This window comes from Esox lucius, chromosome 8, assembly GCF_011004845.1.
Source record: "Esox lucius isolate fEsoLuc1 chromosome 8, fEsoLuc1.pri, whole genome shotgun sequence".
NCBI classification, from domain to species: domain Eukaryota; kingdom Metazoa; phylum Chordata; class Actinopteri; order Esociformes; family Esocidae; genus Esox; species Esox lucius.
In genome coordinates this window covers 23,888,204-23,902,516 of record NC_047576.1, presented here as the reverse complement: position 1 = coordinate 23,902,516, position 14,313 = coordinate 23,888,204, and the positions used below count along the sequence as shown (strand labels likewise).

Genomic DNA, 14,313 nt, shown 5'->3' with positions numbered 1-14,313 from the left:
TAAAGTTGTCTTTGCTCTCCGAATGAAACCTCAAAATAGTATCAGTTTGTGTCTGCATTGTACTGCATGCGTCTGGCATTATCACAGTCATCCTAATGTTCATCTTCACAAAAGCCACACGTTGTGGAAGGCTGTGGTTGTCAGGGTGTGGAGGACACAATATTCCAACCGAGTATTGAGCTGCTGTTGGCAGGAAAAACGGGGGTCATCTTGCCATGCTAGCTCCTGTACTATTCTTAGTCATCAAGAGCTGTCATCCAGTGCATATTGAGTCATTTACACCCAGAGTTAGACCCTGGGAAGGGGTCATAAGGATGCATCCTGTTAAGATTCAAAGTGAATCAATTAAAACAGATCTCGTAGTTGACAGTCGAAGCACATAGTTTATTAGGAATGGGCGTATCGGGTCTGCATCATCATGTGAACAAATACAGGCAATGAAGGACACTCACAGACGTGTATATAAACTGTGTCTTATCATTCTACATACGGCAACATTTGTAATCATCAGCTGGGAGAAAAACTAAGCTAACTAGTACAAGTCTTATGAGCACAGACCAGAACTCCCCTGATACAAGGCTGATGCCTTCCTCTTTATCTCCCAAATAACTAATACCTGAATGTCAGCCAGCCCATGCCACTGAAGCTCATTATATCACCTTTACATGACTAAAAACATGATCGATATTAATACATATATCTGATTATCTCTTGTTCTACATTAGCATTTACATTACATGTGTATTGTGCAGACAGTCCATTCAGGATGTTCCTAACTGGACAAGTTCAAAATAGGAACTTACAATCCCAAATGACACCCTATTGCCAGTATAGTACACTAACCAAAGTTGTTTTCATTTACATTCGTCAATTTCAGTCATTTAGCATAGGCTACACTTATCCAGAGCTAACGCCCAGTTATTTGTTTGGGGTTATTGTAGATGCACTTTTACAAGGCAGTGTTGGGGGAGCTGCGTGTCGGTCTCCTGAATGTGCTGGCTCCTGTCTCGATACATACCTGGGGGAGCTGCGTGTCGGTCTCCTGAATGTGCTGGCTCCTGTCTCGATACGTACCTGGGGGAGCTGCGTGTCGGTCTCCTGAATGTGCTGGCTCCTGTCTCGATACGTACCTGGGGGAGCTGCGTGTCGGTCTCCTGAATCTGCTGGCTCCTGTCTCGATACATACCTGGGGGAGCTGCGTGTCGGTCTCCTAAATGTGCTGGGTCCAGTCTCGTATAGGTTTCATGTTGCCACTGCAGTGGTCCAGTGGGGGTCGGCGTGTGGGAGAGCCAGGGGTGCGATGAGGTTGCCACTGGGCTCGTTGATGTCACGGAGGCTCACATGCGGTTGTACAGTGCTGCCGCTGTTTTTCTTAAACCCTGTGGGAAGGAGATGAGAAGCTCATGACCCACTTGGACTGGTTGCTGGTGAGCAAACACGTAGCCCTGGCCAGACATTTAACACGGTTCGTACACTGATGTGGTTTTCCTCACCTGTGGACACTGTGTGGATGTGTTATCAGTTACTGTTAAATGTTGTAGGGCAATCAGGGATAAAAAAACACAGACGCCCATTGCCTACCCTACTGTTTACCCTGAGGAGTAAGAGAGACAGTCAGGTTCGATGTACCCTCATGGTCCGAGCATGCAAGTCACCAAGTAAATATTGGTAGGGAAAGTTGGATACCTACATTCTGCAATTACAGTTGAACTCTAAAAAACCATCTGAAATGTCTCATTTTTCTCTCTTCTTGGAGAAACACGTGTGCTCCCATCTTTCAGTTCTCTCCATCTTCTGTTCTGTGCATGACTATATCAGCATTTGTTCACAACCCAATACACTGTCTGGGATGGTCCCAGAGGACTTGGTGGGAGTCTAATGAAATCAATATGACTTAAGATGGAGCCTTTAGCTGGTTAGTATGGTCCTTCCACCTCACTCTCCTTAGGTGTGAACTTTATGCTCAACAGGCTTAACCCATATAACCATCTGGAGTTCACAAGGAAGTGCCACACTAAACACTTTGAGCTGTCACTACAGGGGAATGAAAAGTGTGTTTAGATTAAACTATAAAATGTTGTTCTGACAACCAATCTGCCATTGCGTGTGTTTGTGTGCACACGTGTGCTTGTCGTCGTGCGTGTGCTGAATGAATCAGATGTCCATGACCTGCTGTACCTACACAGTGTGAGGTGTCACTTACCCAAACGCTGTTGATCGCATGCCCCTGTTAATGTCGCAGCGTTGACTCAGTGCGGAATGGGGGCGTGTCTTCATCCCGGAAGGGGGTGGGGTCTTTCTTACTGCCTGCTGTTTGACTTGGGATGGGACTGGGATGAGTCAGATCAAACAGGCAGCGCATAACCCCCCCCCCCCCCCCCCACACACACACACAGAGACAACACAGAGAGACAGACACACAGGGTCTCAGAGCCTGCACTGTGCGCATTGGCAGGGATTGTGTCCCAAATGGCACCATTTGCCCTAAATGTAGTGCACTATGTGACAAATAGTATGCAATTTAGGATACAATATGAGCCTGCACACAGCCTGTTACCTTCTTCTCTTCATTTCTTCCTGTCTTCTATCCTTCCTACCTTCACTCAGGGAGTTGGAGTTCTGGGAAGAAGTGAAGCATGCTGGGACAGATATGCTATTGGTGTGTAATTCTTTGAATGAGAGAAATGGAGAAAGGGAGCAAGAGGGAAAGGGAGAGAACATAAGCTTACAGATTTCCCCAAGAAGAAATGTTCAATGCTTGAAGATTCCCATGTGTGCTCACTGAGCACAAGCCAATTAGATTCCCCATCAGGAATATTAAAGCGAGAAATTGTTTGCTTTTGTCTAATGTGTGATACAACTGTTCATTATGTTTCTTTGACTCTTTCCATCCCTCCCTCTCTACTCTCTTTCTTTCTCACTCCTCTTCTCTCTGCCTAATCCAAGTCACACCTTTCTTGTCTTCTCTCTCCATTCATCACTCCTTCCTCTCTCTCTTTCCCACATCTCTTCATGTATCCATTCCACCTTTCTCTCTAATTTCTCCTTCCCCCTTCCTGTCTTTCATCTCTTTTCTCTTTCCCTCTCTCTCAATATCTCTCTTCACAGCTGGAAAGAGAGCCCATTAGAGAGGACTAGCTTTATGATCATGAATAATGGATGTGTGCTGAGAAGGGCTGCTGAACCACATGTCAGTGTAGACATTGTCTCTGCTTCTGATCCATCCCTGTTTTCAGCTCCCTGTGTTTCTGCTCCTGATCCATTTCTGTGTCAGCTCCCTGTGTCTCTACCACTGTGTCAGCTCCCTGTGTCTCTACCACTGTTTTAGCTCCCTGTGTCTCTACCACTGTGTCAGCTCCCTGTGTCTCTAACCCTGTTTCAGCTCCCTGTGTCTCTAACCCTGTTTCAGCTCCCTGTGTCTCTAACCCTGTTTCAGCTCCCTGTGTCTCTAACCCTGTTTCAGCTCCCTGTGTGTCTAACCCTGTTTCAGCTCCCTGTGTGTCTAACCCTGTTTCAGCTCCCTGTGTCTCTACCACTGTGTCAGCTCCCTGTGTCTCTAACCCTGTTTCAGCTCCCTGTGTCTCTACCACTGTGTCAGCTCCCTGTGTCTCTACCACTGTTTCAGCTCCCTGTGCCTCTACCACTGTGTCAGCTCCCTGTGTCTCTAACCCTGTTTCAGCTCCCTGTGTCTCTAACCCTGTTTCAGCTCCCTGTGTCTCTAACCCTGTTTCAGCTCCCTGTGTCTCTACCACTGTGTCAGCTCCCTGTGTCTCTAACCCTGTTTCAGCTCCCTGTCTGTGCCCCTGATTCAGCTCCCTGTGTCTCTAACCCTGTTTCAGCTCCCTGTGTCTCTACCACTGTTTCAGCTCCCTGTGTCTCTAACCCTGTTTCAGCTCCCTGTGTCTCTACCACTGTGTCAGCTCCCTGTGTCTCTACCACTGTTTCAGCTCCCTGTGTCTCTAACCCTGTTTCAGCTCCCTGTGTCTCTACCACTGTGTCAGCTCCCTGTGTCTCTAACCCTGTTTCAGCTCCCTGTCTGTGCCCCTGATTCACCTCTGTGTCAGCTCCCTGTGTCTCTACCACTGTGTCAGCTCCCTGTGTCTCTACCACTGTTTCAGCTCCCTGTGTCTCTACCACTGTGTCAGCTCCCTGTGTCTCTAACCCTGTTTCAGCTCCCTGTGTCTCTAACCCTGTTTCAGCTCCCTGTGTCTCTAACCCTGTGTCAGCTCCCTGTGTCTCTAACCCTGTTTCAGCTCCCTGTCTGTGCCCCTGATTCACCTCTGTGTCAGCTCCCTGTGTCTCTACCACTGTTTCAGCTCCCTGTGTCTCTACCACTGTGTCAGCTCCCTGTGTCTCTACCACTGTTTCAGCTCCCTGTGTCTCTACCACTGTGTCAGCTCCCTGTGTCTCTAACCCTGTTTCAGCTCCCTGTGTCTCTAACCCTGTTTCAGCTCCCTGTGTCTCTAACCCTGTTTCAGCTCCCTGTGTCTCTAACCCTGTTTCAGCTCCCTGTGTCTCTACCACTGTGTCAGCTCCCTGTGTCTCTAACCCTGTTTCAGCTCCCTGTCTGTGCCCCTGATTCACGTCTGTGTCAGCTCCCTGTGTCTCTACCACTGTTTCAGCTCCCTGTGTCTCTACCACTGTGTCAGCTCCCTGTGTCTCTAACCCTGTTTCAGCTCCCTGTCTGTGCCCCTGATTCACCTCTGTTTCAGCTCCCTGTGTCACTGCCCCTGTTTCAGCCTCCTGTGTTTCTGCTTCTGATTCATCTCCCCGTGTCACTGCCCCGATTCACCCCTGTTTCAGCTCCTTGGGGTTATTTGGACTATAATCTGGACTGTGGTTGGGGTTATTTTGACTATAATCTGGACAGTGGTTGGGGTTATTTGGACTATAATCTGGACGGTGGTTGGGGTTATTTGGACTATAATCTGGGCTGTGGTTGGGGTTATTTGGACTATAATCTGGACTGTGGTTGGGGTTATTTGGACTATAATCTGGACTGTGGTTGGGGTTATTTGGACTATAATCTGGACTGTGGTTGGGGTTATTTGGGCTATAATCTGGACTGTGGTTGGGGTTATTTGGACTATAATCTGGACTGTGATTAGGGTTTGTATAATGCCAGCTCTCCAGTGCTCTCAAAGTGTGTCCTCTGGATCTGGTAGGTTTCAGAAATACCATCTTTTTTGATAATTGGCTACACTTAGTGGGCTACAGAGAACATGAGTAAAATAAAATTGCATTAAATGTCGGCATTTAGTGGACATGGAAAGACATGGAAAGAAAGTCAGTTATAAATAATGTGTACACTGCAAATTGACCATAATAATCTAAACTGATTAAATACTTAATAAGGCAAGAATAATTTCAAACTTGGATGGTGTTGGAATATGATTACATATGATTCGATGTATGCTTGGGAAAGCTTGGTGACAGACTCTATGTTCTTAAATGAAAATCCCTTTAAGCTGAATTCGTAATTGTTCAAGAGTCTGAAGCCCAACGATGGAATGTATTTGATTATTTTTGGGGCGGTCAAATAAAACTATCTGCCTATTGCCTATGGGTACACCTGCCCCTGTGAACATCACTACAGCTCTGACTAAAGCCGCTAATTAATAGCAAGCAGTCACAACAGTCAGAATCAATAATACCTTATTAGCTGTGTTTGTGTAGGGATCATCCCAAATCGCATCCTGTTCCCTAGTGCACTTCTTTTGACCTGGACCCATAGGGCACTATATAGGGAGTAGGATGCCATTTGAGATGTAGCCTTGCTGATTCCCCAGAAGCAGCTCAGGATCCTGCTGGAGAAAGGCATTCACACAGAGTTGAAATGAAAGCCTGCAAAGCATTGATCTTTAAAGGCCAACCACATAGTTGTTTTCCTTCAGTATTATCCACATAATGGCTTTGCAGTTGGAAGCAATTTACATCACCTACCTACACAAAAATCTATATGAAACAGTACATTGTTTTTGTGGTCACTGTTGCTTTGAAGAAGTACAGAGAATTACCAGTGAGATTAGAAAATTACCACCCCTTACATCCTGACATGAAAACATCGAAAATCAGACTTTTCTCTGGCTTTATTTACACACAGTAACCCACTATAAGGTCTGATTTAATGTGTTTGCATTTCAGGCTGTAAGTCACCAAAAAGTTAACATTTTGAAAGGGGATGGTGACTTTTCATACCCACCGTATACAAAGTACAGTTCATGTGTGTTAAGTGACCAGGGAATCAATGCCACAGGGAAGTTACATGGAAATCCGTTACAGGTTATGTTGGCTGACAGATTACCTGGCTGGCACCAAACCTTTTTGTGGCACACTTCACAAGTCAAGTACATGTGAGCTTGTCTGTGAGGCCGAGTCAGTGCTAGGCGGAGGGACTACACCACACCATGCTCTTCTCATTGAAATTCTAAGCAGTTTTCTGTCCTGTGGAGCGCTGTGGAGGTACTGCTGAATGTTTTAGGTCTAACATCAAGGCACTACGGCTGGGAAAACACTGGGAGTCGCTGATTGAGGGGACTGCGTGTTGACTGGGGGGCTGGGTGTTGATTGAGGGGGCTGGTTGTTGGGGACAGTGAAAGCAGTTTAGCATCTGGACCCACAGGCATTGATCGTCGCCTTGTGGCTAATCAGTAAACGGGAGCAATATATGGTAGACTCCACAGCCCTCAGCACTGTCAGGTGACACATTTCCCCATCGGACAAATGAGAAGGATGAGAGTGATGGACTGACATTAAAGTGCCATTGCATAGAAAGAGAAAATTCGAGAGAGAATCAGAGAGAGAGGGAGGGAAATATTAGGTTAGAGACAGATGAAGGCAGACTGATGGGTTAAATTGACTTCATTCATATTTACTGTCAGTGAAAGAGAGTGGATAAAAGATAAAGTGAGAATGAAGGCATGTCTGTCAAATTCTGGTCTTACACATCAACCAAAATCTCAGAGGATTCCAGTCACAAATCTAGTTTAAAAAATGGGACTGTTACTTTTACTTATACATTATAAAGGGGTTCGTCTTTAGAAAGTGATGTAGTCTTATACTATAAATCGCTTTATGCTGGCCAAGGACCTTTTGGTCCTGTTGGCTTATCAATCTGTTCATAGCCACTGGATGGTAATTAAATGAGGGAATTTAGTTAAATGAAGGTGTGGTTGTCACATCCTGGCTATGCCCCTTGACATCTCTGCACTGGGCTGGGGCCATAGTCAGGACAGGACAGGAGGTGGTGCCTTTAGCCACCTCTAATCCTTTTGGTCTCCCCAAGTGGAGGCAGGTGTAGATCGTTGCCTCCAATTGGGGACCCTATTCATGTTCTGTGTGTGGCCACATCTGGTGAGGTTCATTTTGGTTTGATTTGGATGCCCTACGTTACTGGTGCTTTTGTTTTGTTTCTGTTTCATTAAAACCATGGATTACTTCCAACCTTTTGCCTCTGCGCCTGTGTCCTACCACTACCACAATCGTGACAGTGGTTACAGATCCACATATATTGTCAAAGCTTGGCAGATTGTAGGGGACACTGAGGTGGAGAGCTGTATTATGTGAGAGCTACAGAGAATGAGAGAGACCGAGAGTCATGTTCATGAAGCAAATTGGAAGTGAAAGAGGGCGGAAGAGACGAGGAGAGAGGCTGGGCGAATCCATCACTGTCAGGCTGGAGAAATATTCATCATTACCAGCAGGACAGCTGCCCTGGAGTGATGCCATTATTGATCTGTTGAAACCATTCAAGGAGACCATTTAGAATCATTATGTATCGGGAAAGAATTGTTTTCAAAGGCGAATGACAATTTGGAGTTTGTCATAAAGGGAGTTGATTGTTCGGGACAGTAACTGTCTCTCTGTATTAGTATTAAGCCATGTGTTACTGCAGAGAGCCATTGGGTTGTTGTTTAAAGGGCTCATAATCAATAGTAATTGTACTAATTAAGCTATACTGTACTCCACAAGTCCCACTGTAGAAAACCACCCATGTATATTCCACCGTAAGGCCTGTTCACTTGCTATCCTGTTCGAATGTAAGAAGCTCATCAGCATGAAGTGAGCAGAACATTGGGTTACACTAGTCAAAATACCATCTTTAGATGTGTTACAGAAATGCATACTATTAACAAATGATCAAAAACAAAGCGAATGCTTGCTAAGGTTGAGATTAGAGTTAGAATTAAGTGTTAGTGTGAGGTTTAGGAAAAGTGTTAAGCTTAGAGGGATGAGGTTTAATGTTAGGGTTAGTGTTAGTAGAGAGTCAGAAGAAATGTTGTTGATTGTCAGTAAATACAGGTGCTGGTCATAAAATGTTAATATCATCAAAAAGTTGATTTATTTCAGTAATTCCATTCAAAAAGTGAAACTTGTATAATGTATAAATTCATTCCACACAGACTGTTATTTTTCTGAAGTGTTTATTTCTTTGAATTTTGATGATTATAACTGATAACTAATGAAAACCCCAAATTCAGTATCTCAGAAAATTTGAATATTGTGAAAAGGTTCAATATTGAAGACACCTGATGCCACACTCTAATCAGCTAATTAACCCAAAACACCTGCAAAGGCCTTTAAATGGTCTCTCAGTCTAGTTCTGTAGGCAACACAATCATGGGGAAGACTGCTGACTTGACAGCTGTCCAAAAGACAACCATTGACACCTTACACAAGGAGGGCAAGACACAAAAGGTCATAGCGAAAGAGGCTGGCTGTTCACAGAGCTCTGTGTCTAAGCACATTAATAGAGAGGCGAAGGGAAGGAAAAGATTTGGTAGAAAAAAGTGTACAAGCAATAGGGATAACCGCACCCTGGAGAGGATTGTGAAACAAAACCCATTCAAAAATGTGGGGGAGATTCACAAAGAGTGGACTGTAGCTGGAGTCAGTGCTTCAAGAACCACCATGCACAGACATATGCAAGACATAGGTTTCAGCTGTCGCATTCCTTGTGTCAAGCACAGAATCCACGTTGCTTGAAGTCCAGTGTAAAGTTTCCACAGTCAATTAGGGTTTGGGGTACCATGTCATCTGCTGGTGTTGGTCCACTGTGTTTTCTGAGGTCCAAGGTCAACGCAGCCGTCTACCAGGAAGTTTTAGAGCACTTCATGCTTCTTGCTGCTGACCAACTTTATGGAGATGCAGATTTCATTTTCCAACAGGACTTGGCACCTGCACACAGTGCCAAACCTGGTTTAAGAACCATGGTATCCCTGTTCTTAATTGGCCAGCAAACTCGCCTGACCTTAACCCTATAGAAAATCTATGGGGTATTGTGAAGAGGAAGATGTGATACGCCAGACCCAACAATGCAGAAGAGCTGAAGGCCACTATCAGAGCAACCTGGGCTCTCATAACACCTGAGCAGTGCCACAGAGTGATCGACTCCATGCCACGCCGCATTGCTGCTGTAATTCAGGCAAAAGCAGCCCCAACTAAGTATTGAGTGCTGTACATGCTCATACTTTTCATGTTCATACTTTTCAGTTGGCCAACATTTCTAAAAATCTGTTTTTTGTATTGGTCTTAAGTAATATTCAAATTTTCGGAGATACTGAATTAGGGATTTTCATTAGTTGTCAGTTATAATCATCACAATTAAAATAAATAAACATTTGAAATATATCAGTCTGTGTGGAATGAATTAATATAATATACAAGTTTCACTTTTTGAATGGAATTACTGAAATAAATCAACTTTTTGATGATATTCTAATTTTATGACCAGCACCTGTAGTCTGTAGACAGTCTGTAAATAATCTACACACTATCCAAATAAAGTGTGACCGAACAGAAAAACAACATAACACAATACATGTTTATACACAATATGTTAATATACATAATATTTGACAATACATGTTAATACACAATACATTAAAATACATAATATTTGACAATACATGTTAATACACAATACATTCATATACATAATATTTCACAATACATGTTAATACACAATACATTAATATACATAATATTTCACAATACATGTTAATACAGAGTATGTTAATATACATCATATTTGACAATGTAAATATACATTATAATACAATATTATCTGTGGTGAGCAATACCTCACCACAGATAGTCCTATTAGCATCTTAACAACCATCAAATCTAAATGTATATTTTCCTCTGCTTGTGTGCTCACTACATTATTATCTAGGTTTGTGTGAGTGGTTTTAGTGTTTTGGCTGTTTAGCACCTGCTTAAGGCTAATCAACCTATTCTAAATCTTATTAGAGCTCTTTGGTTACCAATATTTCTCTGACAGTTGTGGCTGACAAGCTGACGTGTCATGTTGAGTAATCAGCATACATAACCCTGCAGGCTGTATTCAAGGTTAGTTTAAGGTCAATGGTAAAACAGAAAACAATTAAGGGTCAGGTCATCTGCCTTACAGTACTAAACCGGATTTGCGTTAAAGAGGCTTCCATTAAAGAAGACCCTCTGTTTTCAATTAGTTTGCCTAGTTACTGCAACTCTATATCCATTAAATGGCAGGCCTTATAAAACCTTAACACAAAAGGTCGTCATCAATTATATCAAAAGCTGAGCTGAAGTCTAACCTTCCACAATGTTCTTCTCATTCATTTCTTCAAGCCAATCCTCAGTCATTTGTGTCAAGGCTGAGCCTGTTGAGTGCCCTTCATTACCTGCATGTTGCGTCTGTTTTTAGTTTATCTTGAATGTCGTCCGTCCAGGTCAGAGTGGCGGACACTTTCCTCTAGGCTTACATAAACTGTTTGGCGAACAGAGCTGGTGACATGATCTGTTACAATCCCAATGATTGAATATCCATGGTGTCAGTAGCAGGTGGCTTGTTCTTATTCATGGATCATAATGATGTCCTTACCTCCGCCACAACATCTTTGTTAAACTTCAGCTTCAGGTTGCTCCACATTACATGAAACAGGACTTAGTCCACTTACGAAGCATTACAGAATCGGTTCAATGATCTGTAATGTATTGTTTTTGTCCCTTGTTTTTTCTTGATATTGCCACAACATAGGGGACACCATTCAATGGGTATGGATTTAGCTTTAGATGTGAATTCTGCAGCATTGGTAAAGATGTAATCAAGACACAAGGATGATTATATTTAGTGTACTATTTCTAAATATCCTTTGGTGCTTTTTGACAGCCAGTCAATATTTAAATGAAAATATTACCTATTTTTAGCCATTTTCTGCATTGCTTGTTTGTTTTCATGTGTAGTCCTTGGAGGCTTATCAGAACACATGTAAATGAGCACAAGATTATGACAGACATTTCTTGGAATCCATAGGAATTATATTGGCTGGATTTACAGCGCTTTTCACAAGTCTGTAGTGTTTGGCTTATGAAATGTTTGTAGTCACAGAAGGAATACCTTACATGGTTTAAGGCAACTCAGAGAATCATCTCAGTGCATAACATTATAACGCCAGATATTGTGTGGGTTTGTGAGACTCTAATCTCTGAATATCTCTGAGCAGAGATATGGGGTCAAGAGATAAAGCATGATTGAACAATGCTGGCTCGTATAGGATACATGGACAATCCGTATTGCTCTTTCAATTTAACAGTGAGTACTGAGGATCTGTCTCCAGCCGTTCATGCAACAACTGAGTCACCACTGGCCCACTTTCTATAAATCTGTTAGCCTTACTAACTGAGGACTCAGCTAGCAAATAAAACCCTAATGATTTTATAAGTCAGCTGATAAAATTAGACACACATTAAATCTTAATTGGCCCAAGAGGGTCACTGCATCACTTGTGGAAGATAAGATGTTTATTATTCTCTCCGTCACTGTGGTCACATGGTCTGTTCTGACAGATGTTAGCTAGGACCAACACGGGATAGAACAGGGAAGGAAGGCATGGAGTCTCCTCCACCCCTGAACTGTCAATGGGGGTGTCCCACATTACATCCTACTCTACTACATAGCGCCATTTTTTTGCCCAAAGCTTTATGGGCCATGGTCTAAAGTAGGGCATTAGAAAAGGGAAGGACAAGAATTCCAGCCCCTCTGGAATGAAACAGTGAGCAGGTCTAGGATGTCTGAGAATGTCAAGCCACAAGAGGATTGGGCTTTATGGCAATCCACCCAAATTGAATGGAGTGGCATTTAGATTTTAAATGTTTCTGTTTGCTGTTAGTTACTGAGGAACACCGAGAAAGGTTGGATTCTCTAGCACAGCAAAATGCTATATTTCTTCATGCAAATGAATTATTCTGGAATCTACTTATGATGTATTTTTTATGGAAAGTGTTGTTTTGAATAATTAGTCATGTCTCAGTTCTTTAACCACAGATGAGGTCATTGTGTATAATATTTTAGTCTTTCTAATTTGCATAATTGTTATTACATTGAATCTCAGTTCAACTTGCATATTTCATGATGTCCCACGGCAATGAAGCTATTTATATCCATTAACTGGGTACAATACTGTTACTTGACCTGACTAGGTGAAATAACTTACATTTGTTGTTCATTGAAGCTCTTAATTGTCAATATTCAAGAATGCTACAGATCTTTACAGATATATTTACAAATTGCACATTTGTCCTTCTGTGGTATGATGATTCATTAGGAAGTCAAGGCAAATGTGGGGCATTTTCAGCATTGTATTAAATTCACTGCTCTGTGCTTGTTCAAAATCACATGATTTAAATAATCTGAAAAAAAAATCTGTCTAACTGTATCTGGGTCATGTTAAGTTCTTTTTTCATAACTTATCATTACTAACTGATGTAATTTTTTTTGGGGGGGGGCATCTATTTATGTAAGTACTACTTCCCTCCATATTTCTGTACCCGAATTCTCCCTACTTTATTTATTTATTTTATCTTCTGTTTCAGGCCCGGTTCTCCTACCTACACATGAAGTATCTGTTCTTCTCGTGGTTGGCAGTGTTTGTGGGTAGCTGGGTGGTGTATGTGGAGTACTCATCCTACTCAGAGCTGTGCCGAGGACATGAGTGCAAGAATTCCATAGTGAGTTTTCGGGTTTCTTTATGTGAAATGACAGAGCCACCTACTGGTTCAAAAAATGAAATTACTTCAAATCCAGTTGCGATATACCAAATGGCCCCATCCGCCATTTGCACAAGCTGAGGGAGGGAAAATGATGGTGGGTTCAGAAAATGACCTGACCCGTTTTGTCAGCAACACATGATAATCGAGGGTCTTTCCCGAGTGAATGCTCTGGTTTGGGATTCACGGAGTAGTCCAGTGTCTGTCTCCATAAAACCAAGAATGTGTCTGTGTGTCCATCTATGTCAGTGTGACAAGTACAGGACAGGGGCGATCGACGGCTCGGCCTGCAGCAGCCTGTGTGAGAAAGACACACTGTACCTGGGGAAGTGTCTCTCGGCCAAACCTAACATCCAGGTCAGCCTCTGACCTTTCTGTCTGGTCCAGCACTAGCTGATCCTCCTACGGTTAACCTCAAATGTTTTTCTGTGATTACTCACCACCCTCTCTCCTCACCTCCTTTTTCTAAAATATAAGCCAGTGAGCACTGGAGAAGATCCAAGCTCTTCATGGATCTCGTCTCGCTTCTGACCTTGGGGAGGTGGTGAGAAGAGAGGATAGGAGGAATCTAGGAAGCACTTTTGTGTTTCTGTGCCTGGTAATATGACACCAGCGTGCTGTGGCTCTTTCTCCTAGGTGTACTCTGGTGGCTGGGGGGACCTGGAAGGGGTGATTAAGTGCCAGATAGAAAAGGTTCCTCGCTATGACCTGGGAGCTGAGATGGAGCACAGGAACGAGGCGTTGCCCTTCAACAAACCCACCAAGGGAACCTCTGTGGAGAAGTTTAAAGAAATGGTCCTCATCCACCTCAAGGTCAGAGTAATGCCCTGGCATTCATTACACCACCTACCTTAACACTATTTATTGGGTTCATGTCAACACCAATTTAACAGTTATGTAGGTAAGGACTTCATAACAATTTGGTACGGTAGTCTTTGCCAGCGTCTTACATCGTAGGTGGCTGGTGTGTTGGTTACAGCAGAACTCTGCGTTAAGGAAGGTAACTACAATCCTTCCTCCTCTGCCTCAGACCAAAGTGGGTGAACTGTCTAACCTTCCTGACCTGGTGACCTTGGTTCTCTCCGTGGCTGACTTCAACAAAGACGGCCTCATCTCCCTGCCAGAAGCCCGTTCCATGTGGGCCCTCCTACAGCTCAATGAGTTCCTGCTTGTGGTGGTACTGCAGGACAGAGAACACACCCCTAGGCTTCTGGGCTTCTGCGGGGACCTCTATGTCATGGAGAAGGTAATCTAAGAGATTAGGGGCCCATTCATGTATTCTAA

General features: G+C 43.4%; 1 protein-coding gene across 2 annotated transcripts in view; it reads left to right on the top strand.

The window, feature by feature from the left end:
• LOC105011766 (divergent protein kinase domain 1A) overlaps positions 1 to 14,313 on the top strand; it is a 44,326-nt gene that overhangs the window by 28,644 nt on the left and 1,369 nt on the right. For both annotated transcript variants that reach the window (XM_020049109.2, XM_010872074.3), the window contains 4 exons: positions 12,856 to 12,990; positions 13,279 to 13,386; positions 13,666 to 13,842; positions 14,060 to 14,275. In XM_020049109.2, the coding sequence (XP_019904668.1) occupies positions 12,856 to 12,990; positions 13,279 to 13,386; positions 13,666 to 13,842; positions 14,060 to 14,275 (636 nt within the window). The remainder of the gene's footprint in view (positions 1 to 12,855; positions 12,991 to 13,278; positions 13,387 to 13,665; positions 13,843 to 14,059; positions 14,276 to 14,313) is intronic.